This window comes from Aethalodelphis obliquidens, unplaced genomic scaffold (genome assembly GCF_003676395.1).
Source record: "Aethalodelphis obliquidens isolate GAN/ISIS:26980383/991018 unplaced genomic scaffold, ASM367639v1 scaffold46, whole genome shotgun sequence".
NCBI lineage: Eukaryota > Metazoa > Chordata > Mammalia > Artiodactyla > Delphinidae > Aethalodelphis > Aethalodelphis obliquidens.
The window spans coordinates 10,590,006-10,611,781 of NW_020837990.1; the positions used below are offsets into that span (position 1 = coordinate 10,590,006).

General features: G+C 56.7%; 2 protein-coding genes across 2 annotated transcripts; both read left to right on the top strand.

Moving 5' to 3' along the window:
- Nucleotides 1-475: 475 nt before the first annotated feature.
- On the top strand, nt 476-13,488 carry DRD2 (dopamine receptor D2). Its single transcript, XM_027082276.1, has 7 exons — nt 476-1,017; nt 6,007-6,116; nt 7,170-7,306; nt 8,467-8,657; nt 9,559-9,645; nt 11,207-11,534; nt 13,267-13,488. The coding sequence occupies exons 1-7, from the start codon at nt 610-612 to the stop codon at nt 13,458-13,460; spliced, it is 1,455 nt and encodes a 484-aa protein (XP_026938077.1). The 5' UTR covers nt 476-609; the 3' UTR covers nt 13,461-13,488.
- LOC113606965 (uncharacterized) lies at nt 13,247-15,229 on the top strand. The gene is made up of 3 exons (XM_027081847.1): nt 13,247-14,886; nt 14,976-15,059; nt 15,185-15,229. The coding sequence occupies exons 1-3, from the start codon at nt 13,873-13,875 to the stop codon at nt 15,227-15,229; spliced, it is 1,143 nt and encodes a 380-aa protein (XP_026937648.1). The 5' UTR covers nt 13,247-13,872.
- The last annotated feature ends 6,547 nt before the right edge of the window (nt 15,230-21,776 follow it).

Sequence of the window (21,776 nt, forward strand, 5' to 3'; positions counted from 1 at the left end):
TTATTTATTTTTATTTTTTATTTTTTTGCGGTACGCGGGCCTCTCACTGCTGTGGCCTCTCCCGTTGTGGAGCACAGGCTCCGGACGTGCAGGCTTAGCAGTCATGGCTCACGGGCCCAGCCGCTCCGCGGCATGTGGGATCCTCCCAGACCGGGGCACGAACCCGTGTCCCCTGCATCGGCAGGCGGACTCTCAAACACTGCGCCACCAGGGAAGCCCCTATTGTTCCTTTTAGAATGTGAGCTGGAGAACTATGCATATTTTGTTCCTGACTATGTTTCTAGCATTATACAGAACAATGTTCAATAAACATTTATAGAACTAAGAATGAATGAATGCATATCTCTAGTCTTCCCACTAGAAGCTGAACTCCTCACTAACTTGTGTGGGGCATGGGATGCACTTAATTTTTTGTTAAATAAATGGGTGAATGAATGATCAGCTCTTTTCAAGATCATCTATTATAGTTAAAAAATTGTACTTTCTCATTTGTTTTACCATCTGCAAGAACTTGCTAGCAGAAGAGTGGCAGCAGGCCCCAGTGTTTTAAAAAGATTTGGGGATGCAAACCTTAAATCCTGAGGCTGGAGAATTCTCTTTTAACCTCCCATGGTACGTTTTAGCCCCGGAGCCCTCTGTGGGTGGCAGCATGCTTTGGGAGGCCCTCCTGCTTACGCCCTGTGTCCGTTTCTCCTGGCCAGAGCCTGGCTACCCAGTGGCCCCGCTGCTCCCATGGATCCGCTGAACCTGTCCTGGTACGATGACGATCTGGAGAGCCGGAACTGGAGCCGGCCCTTCAACGGGTCCGAAGGGAAAGCCGACAGGCCCCACTACAACTACTACGCCATGCTGCTAACCCTGCTCATTTTCGTCATCGTCTTCGGCAACGTGCTGGTGTGCATGGCCGTGTCCCGCGAGAAGGCGCTGCAGACCACCACCAACTACCTGATCGTCAGCCTCGCTGTGGCCGACCTCCTGGTGGCCACGCTCGTCATGCCCTGGGTGGTCTACCTGGAGGTAAGTCTGGGCCCCTGCTGTGCTCGGGCGCCTTCCCGGGGAGGGTCCAGGCTCCTCACCGGCTCCCTCCAAGAGTGCGCCTTCTCCTCCACTCTGGGCTCAGTCTTACAAATTGGGTAGATCGTCTCCTTAACAATCCTGACTACCCGTTGTAAGGTGCTTAGTAAGTGCCAGGCCTCGCGTTAGTCCTTCACATACAGCATCTCCCCACCGAGCCCTCACAGCATCTTCTGGGCGGTGAGCCAGATGGTCAGAGAAGTTAGGTGACTTCTCCAGCCTCACACAGCGGCTGGAATTCGGGCCCCAGAGTTGGTTCATTAGGTCGTGTTGAGAACGGGAGTCATGGACAAGGATCCCTGAGGATGGCGGAGGCTCGTGCTCCCGGGCCTGGAATCTTCACCCTTCTCTCCCTGCTTCGGAATGCGGGCTGTTGCCCCACGCTCTCCTCCCTGCCCTCCCCACTCCTCCGTGTGTCCTAGGCTGTGTCTGGGACCTCCAGCTCAAGGCCGCTGTGAACTGTGCTATACCCCCTTTCCTGGGGAAGGACCACATGGTGACGCATTGCTCGGCCGGGAACAGAGCCCAGCCCTGAGCCCGGAATAGTGAGTACGCAGCCCCTGCTGTGGGCCAGGTGCTGCCGGGCATTCCACGGACACATACTCAGCAAATACTCGTGCTGATTCTGACTCGATATCATTCTTCTCACTTTAAGGAAGAGGAAACAGAAGCTTTGAGAAGTTGCCTGTCTTTACCTGGATCACACAGCAAAGGGGGAAATCACTGAGAAGTCCTGAAGTGGGGACCCACCTCCAGGAGGACACTTTCCAGAGTTGGCAGGCAGATGAGGGAGGGCCTGGGGGATCTGGGTGGGCACAGGCTAAATCCCGCCACTTTCTCTGCCCTGGGTTCTGGGGGTGGAGTCTGGATTCAAGGGAAGCTGACCAGGCATTCAGGAAAAAGCCAATGCCAAGGTCACTAAGATCTCTGAGCTGTTACCTCCCCGCCCCGGGCGAGAGGGAAATTTACCTGTGCCGTAGAGACAAGCCCCTGCCTGGGAGGGAAGGCTTCCACCTTTCAAAGAAAACATGAAACCTTTGTAGGTTTGAGCAGAGGACACATCTAGCAGAAGAAGCGGAGGTGGGGAGGAGAGGCTGGTCTTACGGTCTCCATGTCCCCAGAGGCTCCTGTTGTCACTACCACACGGGCCTACATGGAGCTCTGGGCTATCACTCCCTTGGTTTCCTTTAGCACGGCTCAGACAGGCTGGAACTTTCAAAATGACCGGAATGTTAAGAGACAACCAACAAGAAACAGACAATAGATACAATACAACCTAAAAGCATACAGGCGCCACCAGCCAGCCGTCCAATTATTCCATGACTGCACGTTTGTGGAGACCCCTAGACTCTGTCCATCCCACATCCTGTTTGAGGGCCTCTCCTTGAGGAACGCCTTCTTGATTCTTACACTTGTTCCCCGCCTGCTCCCCTGAAAAGGAGGTTCCCAGGCCGCAGACCATCAGGTGAAAAATGATGGGTATCTGGCCAAGCAAATAACCTCTCTGCGCCTGGTTTCCTCATCTAGAAATGAAGATAATCACAGTGCTTATGTCATAGCATTGTTTGAGAATCTCATGCGTTAATATATGAGAAGTGCTTAGAATGGCGGCAGGCATATAGGAAGCACCGTGTAAAAGTAGTCATGACAACGGTGATGAAGATGAAGATGCTGATAGGTAGCCACACCTCTGCACATTGAAAGACCCTCCCCATGCCCAGGCAAAGAGGTGTCCTCTTCCAGAGGGAGGCTTGCTCTGCCCAGGACTCTGGGTGTGGGATCTGGGGCTTCCAGACCCACCACCCCTACCCAGAGCCTCTAAGGGAGAGCCACATCTGAGCTTTAGGGCTCCTAGGAATCTATAGGTTCTCGACACACATATTTTAAACATACCTGTTCACATTATTTTAAAGGTGAAGCTCAGTGTTTCAGGGGAGGGTGAAGAATGGCATCTCAGAGGGCAGTGCTCAAACTCTCCCATCAAACAAGAGCTGGACAGTGGGCCCTGCAACATTGTCTCGGGTACTTATTGTCCCTAGAGAATGTCTCAAGTGGAGTCTCACCCTATCCCCACATCCTGTTAAAGTATCCTCCCAACCATATACTGTACCCTCTCCAGAGACAATCTCGTTGTCCAGAATTTTCCATCCTGTTCCATTCCCAGCGATGCTAAATGCCTCTGATGGCTGCCATGTCGGCATCTGGTTAGGTGGGGCTGGATGTGCACCATTTATTCTGCTCAGTGTACGGGAAGCACGCTGGTTTTGGAATGAGAGAACCGGGTTCGATTCCTGACCCTACCACTTTCCACCTGGAGACACTGAGAGAAGAGAGCCAGGGCCTGCTTGTCTGCATAGGCCATTTTGGCCTCGCAAGCCCTTGAGAGGAGGCTTTGCCTCGTGAATTTTCCAGAAAAGCAGATGCGATTGAGAAAATGGGCAGACTCAGATCCCTGTTCTTGACTCGCTCAGTCAACAGGTGTGAGCATGTCTGCATCCTGCCCCATTCCTGGGGCTGGGTTCCAAGGCCATGGCAGGGCCATTATAGTGCAGCCCGATGGAGATGACGAGGGAGCAGCCTCCACAGGAGATGTGGGAGCACAACGGGGCGGGGAGAATAGGACCAGGCCTGGAGGCGTTGGGGAAGGCTCGCAGGCAGAGGTGATGCTTTCAGAAGAATTAGCCAGGAGAGGAGCAAAGGCACTTGCACTGCAGGCAGAGGAAAAAGTGTGCAAAGCCCCAGAGTGGGGTGTAGGGGCAGGGGTGTAGCTGCTGGAGGTTTCGAGGGGCGGTGGCCTCCGAGGTTTGCCGTCACATTCCATAGAAATGAGTGTAAAGTGTTTGGAACCGTTCCTGACACATGTGTATAAGTTATTGTTAGGATTTAGCCGAGGCAGCTTGAGGCCCATCCCACCGGTCTCATTCTGTGCAAGAATATTGAAGAATGTCCAAAGGTGTGGAGGAAACAGCCCTGAAGTGGGACTAGTATAGCTGGGGGACGGTACTCCCTTTGTTACTAAATGATCAGGTGCTCTTGGGCAAGTCCTTTTCCTCCCTGACCCCGTTAGTCTACCCTTGCCGTTACAATCTCTCCTTTCTCACTTTGTGTTTATCTAGTACTTTTTACATAATCATCTCCTCTTTTGACAAGCTAGATTGTCCCCTCCAAGGCAGCTCAGGAGAGAGCATAGGATGTGCTGCCCAAAGAGCTTGCTTCAAATTCCAGCCCTGCTGCGTACTAGCTGGGTGTACTCCTCAGCTGCATTCCCTCATCCAAGAATGGGCACAAGCAATCCCCTCTTGTCCAAGCTTTAAGCACAATAAATGAGATGAAGTATGTGCCCACAGGAGACGCTCTGTAAACAGTGGCTATCCACACGCTTTCTTGAGCCTTTGATCCAGAAGCCCCTAACTGCGTTCTAGAGCAGCTGCTCCTGGAACCTCGGAGGAAGCCCCGCCTTCTTCTGTCCTCCAGGAAGCCTTATGGCGGGCAGGGATTGAGAGCTCCCTGAAGGCTGTGTCAGGATTGTTCACCACTGTGCCCCAGAGTCTAGGACAGAGCCAGCCGCATAGTAAGTTGTCCAATAAGTGTCTGTAGAAGAGAAGGCAGGGAGGACGGAAGGAAGCAGGGAGGATGGAGAAGACGGCCCTGATATCTCAGACCTAGAACCCCAGGGGAATGACAGCAGTTTGGAAATACTAGTCCTAGGAGGGCGCCAAGGTGGAGCACAGACCATGTGGGCCTGGGACCCTCTCAGTAGTGTCTTAAAGGTAGACTCTGTTGATGCCAGGGAAGCCTCTTCTATCCCCGTCCACCTGTGCCCGCCTCCCTGGCCCCCGGATATCCAGCTCACCTGGCCAGCGTGGCGACACGAGAGGCCTCCTGTCTTCTGGGAAAAGCTGCAGTTTCCTCCAAGCAGTTCCCATCGCTGTGCTTAAATGCCAGCAATTGGTTTTATGCCTGAGAGCAGCTAAGAGGCCAGAGCTGAGAGTAAGCATTATAATTAGCCCTGCTGCCCTGCTGTGCCCCACAGAGTGGGTCCTGCTCTGCTCCCGTCACGGGGAGGGGCTTTCCTGCTCCCCTTTTCTCCGATAGGTAGTAGTGCAAGTCGTATCTCCCTGTCCTGACTCTGTCCTCAGGGATGGGGCCTGCTCCAACCTTCCACGGCCGCCAGGGCCAGCCTGCTGTGTGTGCCTGTGTGTGTAAATGGGAGGTGTCAGGGTGTGGGTGTGCATGGGGGGTAGGAATGTGTCTGTCGGGGGGGAAGAGGGGTGCAAAACGCTCTTGCCGAGAGCTGGGCTCCTCATTTTACACTGAAGCAGGGATGTGTCATTACACTCCTTCCCCAGCCCGTCCTGCTCTTCTGAAAGCTCTAGTCCAGGCTTGCCTTCTTTCACTCTCTAAGTGTAACAAGGAGCAGAAACGTCTTCACTGCTTCATAGTCACTGTCTTCACCACTGTTCTTAACAGACACTTACTGGGTCCCAACTCTGTGCCATACACCAAGGAGCAGCCCGGCTCCCCTAGAAACCTGGGCCAGGGCAGGGCAGGAGCTGAGCTGAAAGGCCTTAGGCGAGTCACTGCACTTTTCTGAGGCTCGGTTTCCTCACTGGTAACATGAGGATCACAGGGTGTTCACACAAACGTTTTACAGGTGAGGGTTCAAAGCTGAGGCACTTAAGTTGGTCATCTTTCTTCTCGCCAAGTTCTTGGCACAAAGTGGCCTTATGTGTCTAGGAGGAGAAGGGGCCGGGGCAAGGGCCTCAGACACCTGTGGGTACAGCTCCCCATGGCTGCCCCTGTAGAGCCTCCCTCGGCCAGAGCCCCACGAGACCCCCACTGAGCCCATGGCCCGGTCTGCCCCGGGACACCGAGCTACAGTGCCTGAGCCAATCTCCTCTCCTGTCCGCCCATTATGTTGCCTTGTCCTAGGTGGTGGGCGAGTGGAAATTCAGCAGGATCCACTGTGATATCTTTGTCACTCTGGACGTCATGATGTGCACGGCAAGCATCCTGAACCTGTGTGCCATCAGCATCGACAGGTGAGCCCAGCCAGGATGGGGGAGGGGACCTAGACCCTTCACCTCTTGGGCTGCCCCACCTCTTCTGCAGGGTCAGGCTCTGTCCATGATGCTATACGGCTGGCTGTGTGCCTGTGAGTCCGCGTGTCTGTGTGTGCGTGTGTGCATGTACGCGTGCACGCGTGAGTGTGTGCACGTGTGTGGGAGAGGACAGGCCCCCTAAAGGGAGACTGTCTATGGGCAGTGATGCTGCAAAGAATACCCAGACAGGGACAGGCACAGAGGAGAAAGCCCCTGACCTGACTGAAGCCCTAGCGCTATCACTTCTTACTTGCGTGACCTCGGGCAGATGGCAGATGTTTTCAGAGCCCTAGTTTCGCTGTCTACAGACCAGGCATGGTGGTACCTGCCCACGTGCGGGTCTCGTATCTGGTTGTGCATTTTGCGTCCAGCACAGGGCACAAGGCCAAGGGAGCCCAGGTTCTGCCCACCTGGCTAAGCTCTATCCCCAGAGCCTTTTACTAATTTGCACACATGGGCCACATGGACTCCCAGAGGCCCTGGCTCTACACCCTCTGCTGGATTCTTGGAAGATGAATGGAACTAATGTCTCAGAAGCGCTGGGTAGGGCGATGTGTGGCATCACAAACAATTACCATTGTTATTATTTTTTGCTGAATGAGACCTAACCCTTGCCCTGAGGGTCCTGGCTACCAATCCATCATCGAACACTTCTACCCGTCACGGGCCCAGCACAGGTGCGGGGGGTACAGTTTCAAAGGTGCAAAGACCCAGGCCATGGCCCCTCGAAAAGCCTAAAATCCAAGCAGGGAGACTGGAGTGGCAGATACGGTCCAGGATGGAATGGTAGCCGGTCAGTCAGCAAACACTTGATTGGCAGTCACCAACTGTCCTTGCTGAGTTGGGGGCAGGAGAGCGTTGATGTAGAGTAAACAGGAGGTGGACCAACTTTCCATCCTCCCAAAGTGGGGTCTCTGTTGTGCCAATGTTGTGGAGTGAGTGGTCCCTGGGCCTGCACCCCAGACTCAAGGTTCCCGCCCCGCGCCCTCACAGGTACACAGCTGTGGCCATGCCCATGCTCTACAACACGCGCTACAGCTCCAAGCGCCGAGTCACCGTCATGATCACCATCGTCTGGGTCCTGTCCTTCACCATCTCCTGCCCGCTGCTCTTCGGACTCAACAACACAGGTGAGTCCTGCCTCTGGTTGCCTGGGGCTCAGCTGGCCCCAGCCCTGGCCCTGTGCAGGACCTTGAGGGAGCTAAACCCTGGTGCGGACATGGGTGGTGACCCATCAGGAGCCTGTCCGCCACCTCGGACTGAGGCCAGGCTGAGTCTCCTGGGCCAAGCCTGACTCCGAGTTGTACCTGGTAAGGTCAGAGAGGAACAATGGCCTGGAGCACAAGGGAGCTGGGTGAGGAGTGGGGATAATGCTTCAGAAGGACGCCTGGCCATTTTCAACTTTGAACTGAAGCAGACCAGACAGCCTTGCAAAATGCACGTGTGTGCCTGTCTGTGGGTGTGCACACAGGGTAGGAGGCTGCCGGGTCTCCATCACCCCTGACAATAGTGTTTGTATAATGAAGCTGCAGCCTCTGGGCCGGCCAATCCCAGGCCAGGCCTGAGCCACCTGGAGCAGGAAAGGTAGAAACAAGTAGGAGGGCTAGCTCACTGTGACTGTGTCCTGTGCAAGGCAGTCAGGAGCGCCTCCGACAGAAGAGGCACAGCGACCGTCAGGGAGATAGATGACACCGGTGTGCCTCCAGAGACCATCACCGGACAGGACACAAGGAAGCCTTGAAAGCATGCGGTTCAAGATCTAAGTGTCATGGGAATTCCAAGAAGCAGGAATAGGGCTAAACGTGCTTGGATTAATCTGGAAAGGCCCTGGGAGAGAGGATAGACATCTGCTAGATCTGGAAGGGAACTTGGAAAGACATTGGAACACAGGTGAGTTCAGCAAAGAGGACCAAGTCATCTTGCCCCTAAAATTAAAAGGTGTCAGACCTCCCGCCAATACACAGGAAAGGCTACAATAATAGGTTACTCTGCTTCTATCATTTTCTTCCGTCATTTTGTCCCCAAAACCGTGGCGCCACTCGTGTGCTCATGGATGACAAAACTAATGATGAAGTAACGAGGGGATATTAATGGAAACGCTTGGAAACAGTCATCACAGCTTGGCTTTCTGCTCATGGTTGTTTTTAATACTCTGATTTATGCTGCACATTTACTTACATCTAACGTTTCCAGGCCGCCTTAGGCGTCTAGTCATATTCCCGGTAACTGGGAAGGCGCTGTGGCCCGGGCGGCCTGCTGACACACCCACCTGGGGCTCTCCTCCCCCCAGACCAGAACGAATGCATCATCGCCAACCCCGCCTTCGTGGTCTACTCCTCCATCGTCTCCTTCTACGTGCCCTTCCTCGTCACCCTGCTGGTCTACATCAAGATCTACATCGTCCTCCGCAGGCGGCGCAAGCGGGTCAACACTAAGCGCAGCAGCCGGGCTTTCAGGGCCAACCTGAAGGCCCCGCTCAAGGTCCCGAGCTCCCCTCCCCCGACATCCCTGCCTAACCGTGACCCAGGGGTGCATGGGGTCCAGGCTGGAGGAGCTCCGAGGAGCCGGGCGCGGGCAGATTTCGAAGGCTGGGACCTCAGTGGGCGACTTGAATCTCCAGGGGTCGGAGGTGGGGAGTGGGCGGAGACCACCTGGGGGGAGAGGACTCTGCATGGAGACCACTGTCTGAACCCAGCAGCTCCTGGAACTCCACGGCTTTGCTGTCCTCCCTTTCTCCTGTCCTCACTCTGGCCCTTCTGTCTCCCTTTCTGCCCCTCTGAGGCCTCCATCCCATCTCCTTTATCTCCCATGCTCTGTCCTCTTCTGTTCAAACCTCCTTCTACCTCACCTGCTCCCGCCTACTTCCCTCCTCTGCCTCCCTTTCTTTTCCATACTTGTGTCTTGTGACTTCCCTCCGCTCAGCCCTCCCTGAGGAAGACGGTATGTGGGCACAGAAGGAACAAGTGCTTTGGGCTTAGACACATCAGGTTCAAATCCTGGCACCGCCACTTTTTTGCTGAGTGACCTTGGGCAAGTTGCTCAACTTCTCTGAGCCTGTTTCCTCATCTGTTAAACGTGAATGAAAATACAGATCTCACAGGGTGGTCTTGAGGATTCGGTGTGAGAGGGATTGAGCATGCCTACTAGGGTGCCAGACCCTTAGCAGGTGCCACACAAAAGTCAGGGCCCTGCTGTCCCTCACTCTGCCCACCTCTTCCCATCACAGTACCGAGCCCACCCTTGCCTCGATTGCCTCCTCAGGCCCCCAACCTCCTAATCTCTGCCCTCCTCTGAGCTCCTGTGCCCAGTCTGACTATCCTGCATTGGGATTCTGTCCCCAGCCCCCTCCCCGTCATGACCCATGTGCTGGCTCACTCCACAGGGCAACTGCACTCACCCTGAGGACATGAAACTCTGCACCGTTATCATGAAGTCTAATGGGAGTTTCCCTGTGAACAGGCGGAGAGTGGTAAGTGTCCAGGTCAGGGACCTGGAGCCTGGTCTCTGCCTCTAGGGAAATGCACCTGCCATGATTCTCGAAGACCTCACCAGCTGCTCAAAGGGATAAGCACCTCTCAGGATCCCCCACTTTGTTTCAGCCGAGGCCAGGCTTACCACACACACTCGTAAGCAGGCAAGGAGCAAGACAGCTCAATTCTGCAAGGCACAGAGAGGGACCCCTAGCACAAGGAAATGGTTGGGAGAAAGGACTTGGCCGTATAACAATAACAATAATAATAATGGCTATGACCATTAACTGAGCACCTACCATCTTCCTAGTATCTCATCAAATCCTCACGGCGACCCTGAGAGGTTAAGTCTTCTTGATCTTATGGGTCTTCATTTTATAGAAGAGAAAGAGAGGCTCAGAGAGGTTAGGTAACTCACCCAGGCCAAACAGTGAGTGAGAGAGTGAGTAGTTGAGTCCAGACCTAAGTGACTCTCTGAAATCCATGCCCGTGTTCTTTCCACTTGCATACGCTGCCTTACAGACAGGCAGGTTCTGGGGCTGGAGGCTGGGTGCTGGGGGAGGAGGGAGCAGAGCGGGCATGGGGCTCACAGTAAAGTGCAGCCTGTAAGTAGAGCCCAGAGATGCAGAATCCCAGCAGACCCCAGGGTCTGCTCAGTGATAGGAGCACCAGGGTCCAAGCAGCAGATGTCCCATCCCCTGGGGGGTGAGAAGAGGATGGGCCAGGGAACCCACAGAGAACGCACACCAAGTCCAGGTCAGGTGTTCTCAGGAAGCAGGGCCCCTGCTCTTCACTTGAACATTCACTGTTCACCTGCAAGGGCAGGGCTCCAAGCAACCGTTTGAGATACAGGGGCCGAGACAGGCACTCAGGATCGGGGCACCTGGGCACGAAGTGAGGCTGCATTTCAGAAGCTCAGGCTGAGACCCTAAGTCCTGGAATAAGGGAGCATGAGGAAGGACCTGAGGTCAGGGCCCTCAAGATCAGCCCAGCGAGGAAGATGTGGGGACCCAGGGGTCCACCCTTCGGCCCCTGCGTCAGTCTACCAGGAGAAATGGAGCTCACCTGTGAGTGCTGGTACAGGGGCCTCGGGTCAGCCTGACAGCCCCTGTTTCGGCCTGGCAGGAAGAACAGGGTTGCCCTCATGCAGTTAGAACATGAGGTCCTGGAGGCTGGCGCCTGGCCCTTAGCTGGCACTCAGTGAGTGTTGCTTAGTTCCTAACAGAGAAGCGCCAGGTACAAAGCCCCCATAGAATGGTGGTGGGGTCGCTGAGGCTGCCTGGGGATTGCTCTGAGAAGGGAGCCAGGGAGACCTGGCAGGTGGGGACTGCCTTGGGCCCTGGGTCCTGCCCCCAGACAGTCCCTGCCTCCCAAAATGATCCTCCCCCTTGCCTCGCTGGCAGAGTGACCCTGGGTGCTTGTAGGAGTCTCCGTAGGGGGATAATGAAGGTCCGGGTGGGGCTGGGTGAGGCCAGGTGAGGCCAGAGGGGCCGGGTGAGGCTGGGTGGCAATGGCTGAGAACTTGCCTGGCTCTACCCAGAGCTCTCTGCCTCTGCGCAGGAGGCTGCCCGCCGAGCCCAGGAACTGGAAATGGAGATGCTCTCCAGCACCAGCCCGCCCGAGAGGACCCGGTACAGCCCCATCGCGCCCAGCCACCACCAGCTGACCCTCCCCAACGCATCCCACCACGGCCTCCACAGCACACCTGACAGTCCTGCCAAACCAGAGAAGAACGGACATGCCAAAGACCACACCAGGATTGCCAAGTTCTTTGAGATCCAGACCATGCCCAACGGCAAAACCCGGACCTCTCTCAAGACCATAAGCCGCAGGAAGCTCTCCCAGCAGAAGGAGAAGAAGGCCACCCAGATGCTCGCCATAGTTCTCGGTGAGTCGGCCCTGGCTGCGGGACACAGCCCGCCTCTGCCCAGCCCTGGCTGAGCAATGGACCCGTCACTCTAGGTCCCATTACTTACCATCCCCCCCAATCATGGCTGCTAGGTCACAGGACTGGCACTTTTCAGGCACAGGTCAAGCCCACGGACACATCTGACTAGGTAGATTCTACAATTATGCTCATTTTAAAGATGTGGAAACTGAGGTTCAGAGAGCTTTTGTAACTTGATCAAAGAGGACACATGATTTAAACTCAGGCAGTCCCACTTCAGAATCTGAACTTGACCAGTTTACCATAATGACCCCCAGAACCTTGTGACCCTGGGTAGGTCATTTCTCTCTCTCATCTCCCCATCAGTAGAGAGTAGGTTACTTTTCAGGGTTGTCGTGGTCATCAGATGATACACGGTGGTGAAAGCATTTTACAAACTACAAAGCCGTACACACAAGCGTTGTTAATATTGCTTTTGTTGAGGAATCAGGAAACTCACTTGCCTCAAGCAAGACCCGGTGGGACCAAAGCTGTGAACGATAAACAGGGCTGTGAGGGGGCCCCCGATCTAAATGAGAGTGAGTGAGACAAGGCTTTAGAATAAATTCTCGGTCAAGATCCAGGGCTGGACTGATATGGGTGACGGGGACAGGATGGAGGGACTGATGTGTCTCTGCCTTCCAGGCAGCACCCAGGGCAGTTGTGACACCCACCCACACTCACCATCCCTTTGGCCTCCCAACAGTCCTATGACATGAGAAGGACAGGTGTCACTATTCTGGTTTTACAAATGAGAGCTCGTGGTCATAGCGGGTTAGGGGACCAACCCGTGATCGCGCGGCTGGGAGAGGCAGAGCGGGCTCTGGCCAGGGCCTCTGCTCCAGTCCTGGGGGTCTCTGCTTTGTGGCCCTGCCCTTCCCAGGCACTGCTCCAGCCCCGGGGAATTCCCGTGTGCCCGTGTGGCATTCTGTGCAGACGGTGCCTCCCCACGGAGCGTCCCACCGAACAGGAGGTCCTGAGTTAGGCAGGCAGAGAGGTGGGCAGGAGGTCGGACTCGTGACAGCCTTGTGTCACCAGGCGGGGATTAGCAAGGGGTGTCCACCAAGGGCTGGGGAAGCTGGGGGAAAGCGTAGCAAGCGCCTGGCCACTTGGGGACCTTGATAGACTGGAGTTCAGGTCTCGGCTTTGCCACCAAGAGTGGAGTGGCCTTGCGCGCATCACAGAGCTGTCCCGAGCCTCGGTTTCCCGCCTTCCTCGTGGGGATGCCAAGAGGACTAAGTGGCTGTGCACCCAGCTCTCCCTCTGGCCCCAACCGCGCGTTCCCCACGGCAGTGAACAGACTCTCCACTCGCAGCTTCTGCGGAAGGTCGTCTCAAATACGACGAGGAAGTAGAGTAGATACAGCCATTTCTACCAGCTGACCCGTGTCAGGGTGTTAAGCATTCGGATTTGTTTTCAAGCCCTTTATCCTCCCTTATTAGTGGGTATCGTTATATGCACTGCACAGGCAGGAAAACAAGGCCGAGGGAGGTGAGATGACTGCAAACTGGGGCCAGAGGCAGGTCCAGCATCCAAGTCCGCGGCTCCCCCTGTGGTGCTCTTGCAGCCTTGGCGCCTGGGCGGGGCCTGAAGCAAGCGATCCGGGTCCTCCCCCTCTGCCCCACCCGGCGCAGCCTCCCCACCCAGGCCCTCCCCGGCCCCAGGCACCCCTGACTGCCCCCCTCTCCCCCAGGCGTGTTCATCATCTGCTGGCTGCCCTTCTTCATCACCCACATCCTGAACATACACTGTGACTGCAACATCCCACCCGTCCTGTACAGCGCCTTCACGTGGCTGGGCTATGTCAACAGCGCCGTGAACCCCATCATCTACACCACCTTCAACATTGAGTTCCGCAAGGCCTTCCTGAAGATCCTACACTGCTGACCCAGCTGCCCACCTGCACAGCAGCCTGCTTCCCAACTCCCTGCCCAGCGGCCCTGCCTCGGGCCCTGGGATCCGTGGGCAGGGTGACACGGGGCAGACTCGGCCTTCTCCTCGCCCGCAGGCCCTGCGGCGTTAGCTTGGCTCCACGGCCCTCACTGACCGCACACCCTCGCTCTACCAGGGCAGTGCTAGAGAGCCAGGCACGGTGCCAGCCCTCGGGCCGGACCCCTGGCTCAGAGGCAGCTCACGGAGCCCCCTCCCACTTCCAGACCCTCTCTCCTTGGCACCAAAGACACAGCCGCCTTCTCTGACCTTTCTCTGGGGCTCTGGGGTTGCTGGGCCAGTGTCAAAGCTCAGAGGCCATGCTGGCCTGGTCTTCACAGGCCTGTGCTGGAGCGGGCAGTGGGGAGCGATGGACACTTCACACCCCCCAAGGCCTACACCAGGGAAGCCAGAGCTCTTGCCAAGGCCCCAGGCAACTTCAGGCCAGGGAGACCCATGTACATACCAGGTCTGGATGGACCCCAGAGAAGCCCAAGCCCAAAACTTCACCCGTTCTCCCCCACCGAGCCTGGCAGGAGCTGCTACTTCCATCCACAGCAGTGGGTCCCGACCCCACCCAGCTCCCCGTGAGGTTTCCATACTCCAAGAGCCCAGGAGGGTCTGCGGGGAGAGGACCACCCCTATCCCAAGCCCACTCTGCTGCCCCCCTGATGGACGTAGGTGCCTCTCTGTAGCACATGTCGGGCCAACCTGGGAGAGCTGGCAGGGAAGGCGGGCACATGACGTGTTTGGGGCTTGGTTGGGGGTGTCTGAGGTCCTATGGGAGACTGCTCCTGACACCCTCTGCCGCAAACCACGTCCTTCTCTCTTCCTTCCGCCTCTCCACTCTCCAGTCCTCTTGTCCCCCTTTCTTTCCACTGCCTCCGCCTTAGAGGAGCCCATGGCTAAGCGGCTGCTGAATACCGTTCGGCCTGCCCTGGCCCTGCCAGAGGGAGGAGGGGAAGCTGCAGCTTGGGGGAGCCCCCAGGCCCCAAACTCTGTAACATCACTACACATGCTCCAAACTAATAAAACTTTGACAAGAGTCACATGCAGGGCCCCTCAAGCGGAGGGTGCAGTGTCACCTCCAGTCTCTGCACCCGGTGTGGCCAAAGGTCCGTGTCTGTGCTGGGGGTCAGAGTTGGAGAGCCTTTCTGCAGACCCTCCAGAGAAGGTGGCCCTGGCCCCCATCAGCGGGCACAGGACTGTGGGGGAAAGGAGGAGAGGAGCTGCTGCAGGAGGGCCAAGGAGAAGACGTGTGTGCCTGTGTGTTTCTCCCCTCATCCAGCCCTCTCCTCTTGAGGGACGTGAGCGCTCTCAGAGCTGCAGTTGGGTGGTCCTGATCTTCAACCACCAGCCAAGATGGAAGGGGAGAACGTTTCCAGTAGCCCACGGGTCCCCTCATTGCCAGAGCAGCAGGGTCCTACCAGAGGCAAGCCAGGCTATCCCCACTTCCCTTCTCCTCTTCTCCAGGTCCTGGCACCTCTGCAGGCCCAGTCCTTAGCCCTGCTCGTCCACCAGGGCAGAGAAGGCTCTGTGGGAAAGGTGGCCTTCGAGGTGCGGCTGTGCCCACGTCTGTGTCTGCCCCTTCCCCTGTCTCGCATCAGGACCCCCTTCCTCCGGGGCAGGCGGGGAGGCCCTGCGTAACGTGGCCTCGTGTCCTCCTGCCTCTTGGGCTCCAGACCAGTCGCAGCTCCAAGCCTTCTGGGGCCATGACTTGGCACTGACCCAACAACAGAAATTTGGCTTTTTAAAAATGAAATGTAAATCAACCCAGTGAAGGAGGAATATTCTTACCACCTTGAGAATAACAGCGGTGATAACAAACAAGGTGCTGGCACCCACGGGCTCAGGCTCCGGGGAGCTGTCAGGGCATAATTTGCATGCTAAATACAATATTTTTAGCACCAAAGTTTGGAGCACTTAACTTGCCCTGAACACTTAATTATGGACTTTGATCTTCTCCCTGAACCTGAATGTAGCACGAAGCCCTGGGAGAGGCTCCTGTCCCCAGAATACCCGATTCCAGAAGGTGGGCAAAACAGGCTCCTGGTCTAGCTGGAACGGGGGGTCAATAACCCAGTGACCCCCTCCTGCGGAAGGCACCAGAACCCCAAGGGGGCTAGATCCCCCCCCCGAGACCTGTCAGCTCTGTTACCCACCCCATAGCCAAGGCGCGCGTGTGCACGCGTGCACACACACACACAGATACACGCACACACACACGCACACACGTGCGCACACACACTCAGTCTATGAATGATCTTGACCTGGATGGGAGCTTAAAAGCTCATCATTAGAAATCTCAGGAGGTCACATAGGTTTATTAGCTGTGGGAGTTGTAAGAGATGACGAAAGGATGGAGAGAGAAGAAGAGAAGGGAGGGAGGGAGGAAGGAAGGAAGGAGGGAGGGAGGGAGGGAAGGAGGGAGGGAAGGAAGGAAGGAGGGAAGGAAGGAAGGAAGGAGGGAAGGAAGGAAGGAAGGAGGAGGGAAGGCAGCCTGAAAGCAGTTTGGGAAGAGCACTGACAGGGAGCAGAGGGGAAGAGGGCAGGCAGGGGCGGGAGGCGGGGCAGGGAAAGTTGCCCACAGCTGTCATGAAGCTTCAAGTCTTTCTTCCAGACAGCAGATTGACAGCTGGAGTGGGCAGGGGGAGGGCTGGGCTCCCCCCTCTCCCCACTCGGTGCTTCAGGGGCAGAGGGATGGTGTGCGACCCAGGAACACCAGGTGGAAGGGGGCGGCCCAGGCTCTGGCTGTCTCGCAAGAGGCCCTGACAGCGAGGGCAGTAGCAAGCCAGCGGCTGGGCAGGCTGCAGCTCCGATTTTTCTCTCCTCACCGCCTGTCCCTGTGCTTCTGCCTCTGTGCTCGTCTTTGTCTGTAGAATGCCTTTTAATCAAAGGATCACTGATCTGCCTTTACAGAAGGGGGAGTCTGCACCCCCCAGCCCCCTCTCCCAGAGCACAGCAAGGAAGCCCCACTTCAGGTGTGAGCCTTCCCGGTCAGGCACAGTGGAGCACTTTGCATCCTCCTCTCAGGTGTCCGTTTGGGACTGCAGGTCTTCAAGCTTCAGGCCCTTATTCGTCCCCTAGTGGGCTCTAGAGAAGTCCCAGGTGGCGATGGGCTGGGGAGGTGTCCTGGGAATGGAGAAGGCAGCAGCGCAGGGTAAACTGCATTGCCTCACCATGCATCTCACTCGGCGAATGTTTATTGAGTAACTGTTTATTGTGCTCCAGACCCTGAGCGAGGTGCCGGGAATGAACAGTGGAAAAGGGGGTCAACATCCCTGCCTTCGCAGGTTCACAATCCAGTGGACGCCGGGCGTTACCCACAATCACACGATAGTGGTAGAAGCTCCTGGCGGAGCCCCGGCTGGGTGTGGCGGCCACTGCCACAGCACACGCTGCCCCGCCCCAGGGCGCTCTTAACCTAGATGATGAGGCTGAGTGGGAGACAGCAGCCCCGGCATGCCTTGGCCCGGAACAAGTAGGTAGGGACCTGGTGAGGGCAAGAAGTGTGACGGTAGAGGACTTCCTCAATGGTGAGGCAGGAGGCCCCCCAGAGAAGCAAGCGCATAGCCTGCTGCCTGGTGGGCTCAGAACAGGGCAGTCAGTTGCCTGCACACAGGGACTTTGAGGACTGGCACACCTTGGGGGCCTTTCTAGTGTGCTCACCTATCTGGGGAGCTCTTCCCACACCACCCCTGTCCTGGGGATGTGTGGCCAGGCCCTGTGCCCCACTGCCTCTCTGCCCTCCCTGGTCCCAGGACCCAGGCTGTGTCCGTAATGTTGGCAACCATCTATGTTGCGTGGGCCTCACCCCAAGTGCTGTCCTGTCCTCATAACCCCTGGGGGAGGAGAAGCCTTTCATACAGGGAAGGTGGTTGCCCAGGTCTTTCAACTCTGCATCTTTTATTATTCATCCTGCCCTTTCCCTGACCCGCCCCAGGTGAAGTTGCGAGAGGCTACTGTAGTCAGAAAAAAATTTTTTTAAAGGAGAGAGAAAAAGAAAAACCATTTGGGACCAGACTTTTAGGATGCGGCCCTTGGGGTGACTATGAACAGCCTGATGGCCACTGGGGCTGCAAGAGTAAATGAGTAGGTGCTGGGGTGGGGGGGGCGCAGGTTAGGGGAAGCAGCTTTCAGTAGTGGGCGTCTCAGAAGTGGGAGGCCAGCCTCTGTGCATCCATGCACCCGAAGTTCCTCTCCCGCCGACCAGGTGCCCCTGGCTCTGCTTCTGGGGGATCCAGGGAAGCAGGAAGCTGGCAGGAAGAGGGTAGACCATCTTTGCAGAGGGAGATCCACTCTGGCTTTGTGGGGTGATCGGGGGCAGGGAGAAGGAGGTACCTGGTAGGAGCAGCTTCCCATTCCCTCTCCCATCCCACCTTTGCTACTTGGCAAATAAAGCAGGGTGAGAGCTGCTGGGCAGAACCCCTGGCGTGGAGGGCATCTGGAAAGGCCTTTTACGTGGTTGGAGCCATGCAGCTCCGAGTCTGCAGGAAATGCTGTGTGACCACCACACTTGCCTGCGCTTTCTCCAGTCTTCACCCCGGCTCTGTCCTGAAACCTGGAGATGTGTGTGTGAGGCTGGAGAAAGGGAGGCAGCCTCCCCAGAACCTCAGGGGCAGTGGGAGTCAGATGTCGCCGATGAAGCGGGGGGGGGGACAGAGGTGTTACCACCTGGGACATGGGAGAGGCAGGGGATTTTGTAGGAACAAAGCTATAGCATGCAGAACTTCTGGGTTTTCCTGACCAGGCCCCACTCCAAACACTGTCCTGTTGGCCCCATGAGAATAGTCCGGCTCTGTGCTGCATCCGGGGCAGGGAGAAGATGGAGTGGGCAGGAGAGGGAGGAAATTGCCTGGAGGAGACATGTTCTGTGGTCTAGTTCTCCCCGCAGCAGGTCCTGACCTGGCCCTTCTCAGCCTCACGTACAAACCTCTTCTCCCCACCCTACACCCTACCCACTGTGCAGTTGCTGTCTTCATCCATTTGTCCTCTCTGTGCAGGCTGAGCCCTCTCGCTGCCTCTGCCCATCGGAACATCAGCCCTGGACCCTACCCTCTCCTGGTAGATGCAGACGTGGCCACCTTGCTTTGCTGACATTGAACCCCCTGTCTGGCTCCTGGGGCCTCTCAGCTGTGTGTCAGTCGGCATGACCCACTGGTGGGGCTTGCCCTGCCCTACAGCTGACCTGACACTACCTTAGGTGTGTCCCAAGAGGTCTCAGAGTCTCAGTACACACCGAGGCACTGAAGAAGAACCGGCCCTTCCTCCCCTGAATAGGCTGGCAAAGCCGCTTCCAAGAGTATCCTCGCCAAAAGGCTGCAGGAGGCTAGGTCGTCTGTGCCTCCTTCCAAGAGAACAATTCCTCTGACTTGGGAGAAACTGCAAGATACTGTGTTGAATGCTTGCTAACAGCTTTGCCCTCTGACCACAGGGCATCCGGGTCGATCATTACCGCAAGCCAATGAGATAAGCATTATCTCCGTTAGATGAGGCAGCCAAGTCTAAGTAAGGCTTAGCAGCCGAGGGTCACACGCTAGCGGCTGGCCCAGCTTCAGAGCCTTTCCGATACCCAGCCCCCAACAGCTTCCCTCCTCATCTCAGCCCAGACGGGCAGCTACCTCTCTCCCCTAAGTCACAGTGACAACCCCGCTGCCTGTATCCTATCCAGCAGGTACAGACGGAGGGCAGAGGGAGGACCGGGTCTAATGCGGAAAGAAGTCGATGCAGTGATGCGCTCACAACCAGGCGGGAACCTCACCGCAGGGGGTGTTGGGACAGAGTGACCATCTCCAGCTGGGCAGTCAGAGAAGGCTTCACATGCAGGGACAGGCAAGTTGGGTCTTGAAGAATAGGCAGGACCCTGACCCAGGAGCACAGCGGGGGGTGGGGGGCGGGTGGAGGGGGCCTGTGCTTGTGAGCAGGGTGGCAGGACCAGCTGTAGGACCAGAGGAACCCTGGCCCGGGGGCGCTGGAGCCCCTGCTGGAGGCCCGAACACGGCGGGAGTTGTGTTCTATGGGCGCTGGTGGGGGCAGGGAGGGAAGGAATGGTCTCGAACAGAGGACCAGAGCTGCCCTCCGCGTGTTCAGGGAGCCCTGGGGCCCCTCTGGTGCTCTGCCCGCTGGCTGCCCCCTCCTCCACTCCCGGCCACAGGCCCAGAGACCGGCCTCCTCTTCCGCCAGCCCCTGTCACTGTTTCCAGGAGCTCCACCCCCCAGGTCGGCTTCGGAGGGACACAGTCTCCCAGCCCCCTCATTTCCTTGATGCTTCTAGGGTGCCTTTTCAGTCCAAGGCGTTTTCCGCTGATCCCTGGGGGAACCCTTGGTGACTGCAGTGTGACGTTACACAGGTGTCGGGACTCGGGGGCAGACGCCGCTGGTTCCCAGAGCCGGTCTGCCTGCTGAGACATCACAGAAGCCTCTTTGGACTTCGTGCTGCACTTTAACTCCTGTTGCTACAGCTTGCCAACCTCCCTGTCCCTTCTGGTCTCCTGGCCTCACAACCAGGAGAAGCCCCCTGAGGGACGGCTCCTCCCAGCACAGAAGGCCTCCCAGGCAGAACAAACAGGGCCGTCTGCATCTCTGGGGACGGCCAGATAGGTGGCGCCTTCTCCCAGGGCCCTCCTTGGGGAGGGATGGATTGGCTTAAGCAGCAGCCCTGAGAATGCGGAAGGAGGCTCCTGTCTAGATAAAGGGTAGTGAGTGGGTGGCCAGGATGACGGTGAGAAAGGACAGAACCAGAACAATGGAGGAGAAGCAAAGTAAAGGGAGTCCCAGTGCCAGCCGGGGATGTGCGTGATCTAATTTCATCCCCTCAACGATACGCATTACAAAGAGAGAGGCGGAGCTCAGTCTAGGTAAAGACCTCACCCCAGCTCGGCCAGACTACAAGGCCCTTCACAGGCAGGACCCCCTTCTCCACCACCTGTTTCCTTACCCTACACATGGCTGAGGGTCTTTGGAATACGCGGTTCATTCCGATAGCACACTCCCTCTGCTCGGAGCTCACAGTTGACCCTCATGTTGAGTCCAAGCTCTGGAATCATGAATGGCGTCACGGTCTCCTAATGAAGTACCCGCCCTCCCCCGCCCCCGCTCTTCCGCTGTGCTGTCTGCACCCACAAACAGCTGGATTGCTCTTTCACATTCCGCAGTCTCCCGTGCCCCGGCCTCTCCCACCTAGTCCAGGTCTTGCCCCTCGTCTGCTATGCCCTTGTCCTCCTCTAACATTGCAGCTTCCGGAAAGCCCTTCCTGATGAACCCCACTCAGCTGGGTGACTGACTGGATGGGGGGAGATGGAGAGGAAGAGTGTAGACTGCGCTGTCTGTTCACCAGCCACCTGTAGCTGCTTAAATTTAACTTGTTGAAATTAAAAATTGGGTCCCTGGGCTTCCCTGGTGGTGCATCGGTTGAGTCCGCCTGCCGTTGCAGGGGACGCGGGTTCGTGCCCCGTCCGGGAAGATCCCACATGCCGCGGAGCGGCTGGGCCCGTGAGCCATGGCCGCTGAGCCTGCGCGTCCGGAGCCTGCGCTCTGCAACGGGAGAGGCCACAGCGGTGAGAGGCCCGTGTGCCGCAAAAAAAAAAAAAAAAAAAAAAAAAAGCGTTCCTCAGTTGCATCAGCCACATTTGAAGTGCTCAGCAGCACATGGAGTTAATGGCAGATGTGGAAGGTTTCCGTCCTCCCAGAAAGTTCTGTTGGACAGTGCTGGTCCGGAAAGACTCCTGGGTTAGGAGTCCCCTCAGCTAAGAAGAACCAGGAGCAGGCTTGGGAGGGGACGGGGAGGTTCAGTTTGCGACACTGAGTTTAAGGGTCTATAGGATCTTCACGTGGAAACGTCCAGTAGGAAATTCGGGGTTCGCATCCTCGTCTACCCCAATCTCCCCTAAACAGGTTCGAAATTCAAGCGAGATCCTCTCCTTGGGAATTGCAAAGGCCTTACTAAAATCCAATTCTAAACCTCCCTAGGAAACCTCTAGAAGGCAGCTCTGTTGAAATGGGACTCAGGGTAGATGCTGTGTGTCTGTAGGGTCTGTGTCTGGCTAGGGGTGGCTTGGGAAGGGAGAAGGTGGTGATGAAAAGCAATGATAGGGCTGTGTTGGCTGGAGCTGGCCTGAAATTGTGACCTCAGTTATCTCTTGGAGGAAGGGAGTAGAGAAAGCAGGGGTCTGAGGATCTCTGCTTAGACCCTGGGATCATCAGAGTTGAAATGAATCCTAGGCATGGTCCCATGTGCATCTCCATGGGACCTCTGCCATTTACAGGACCACAGGTG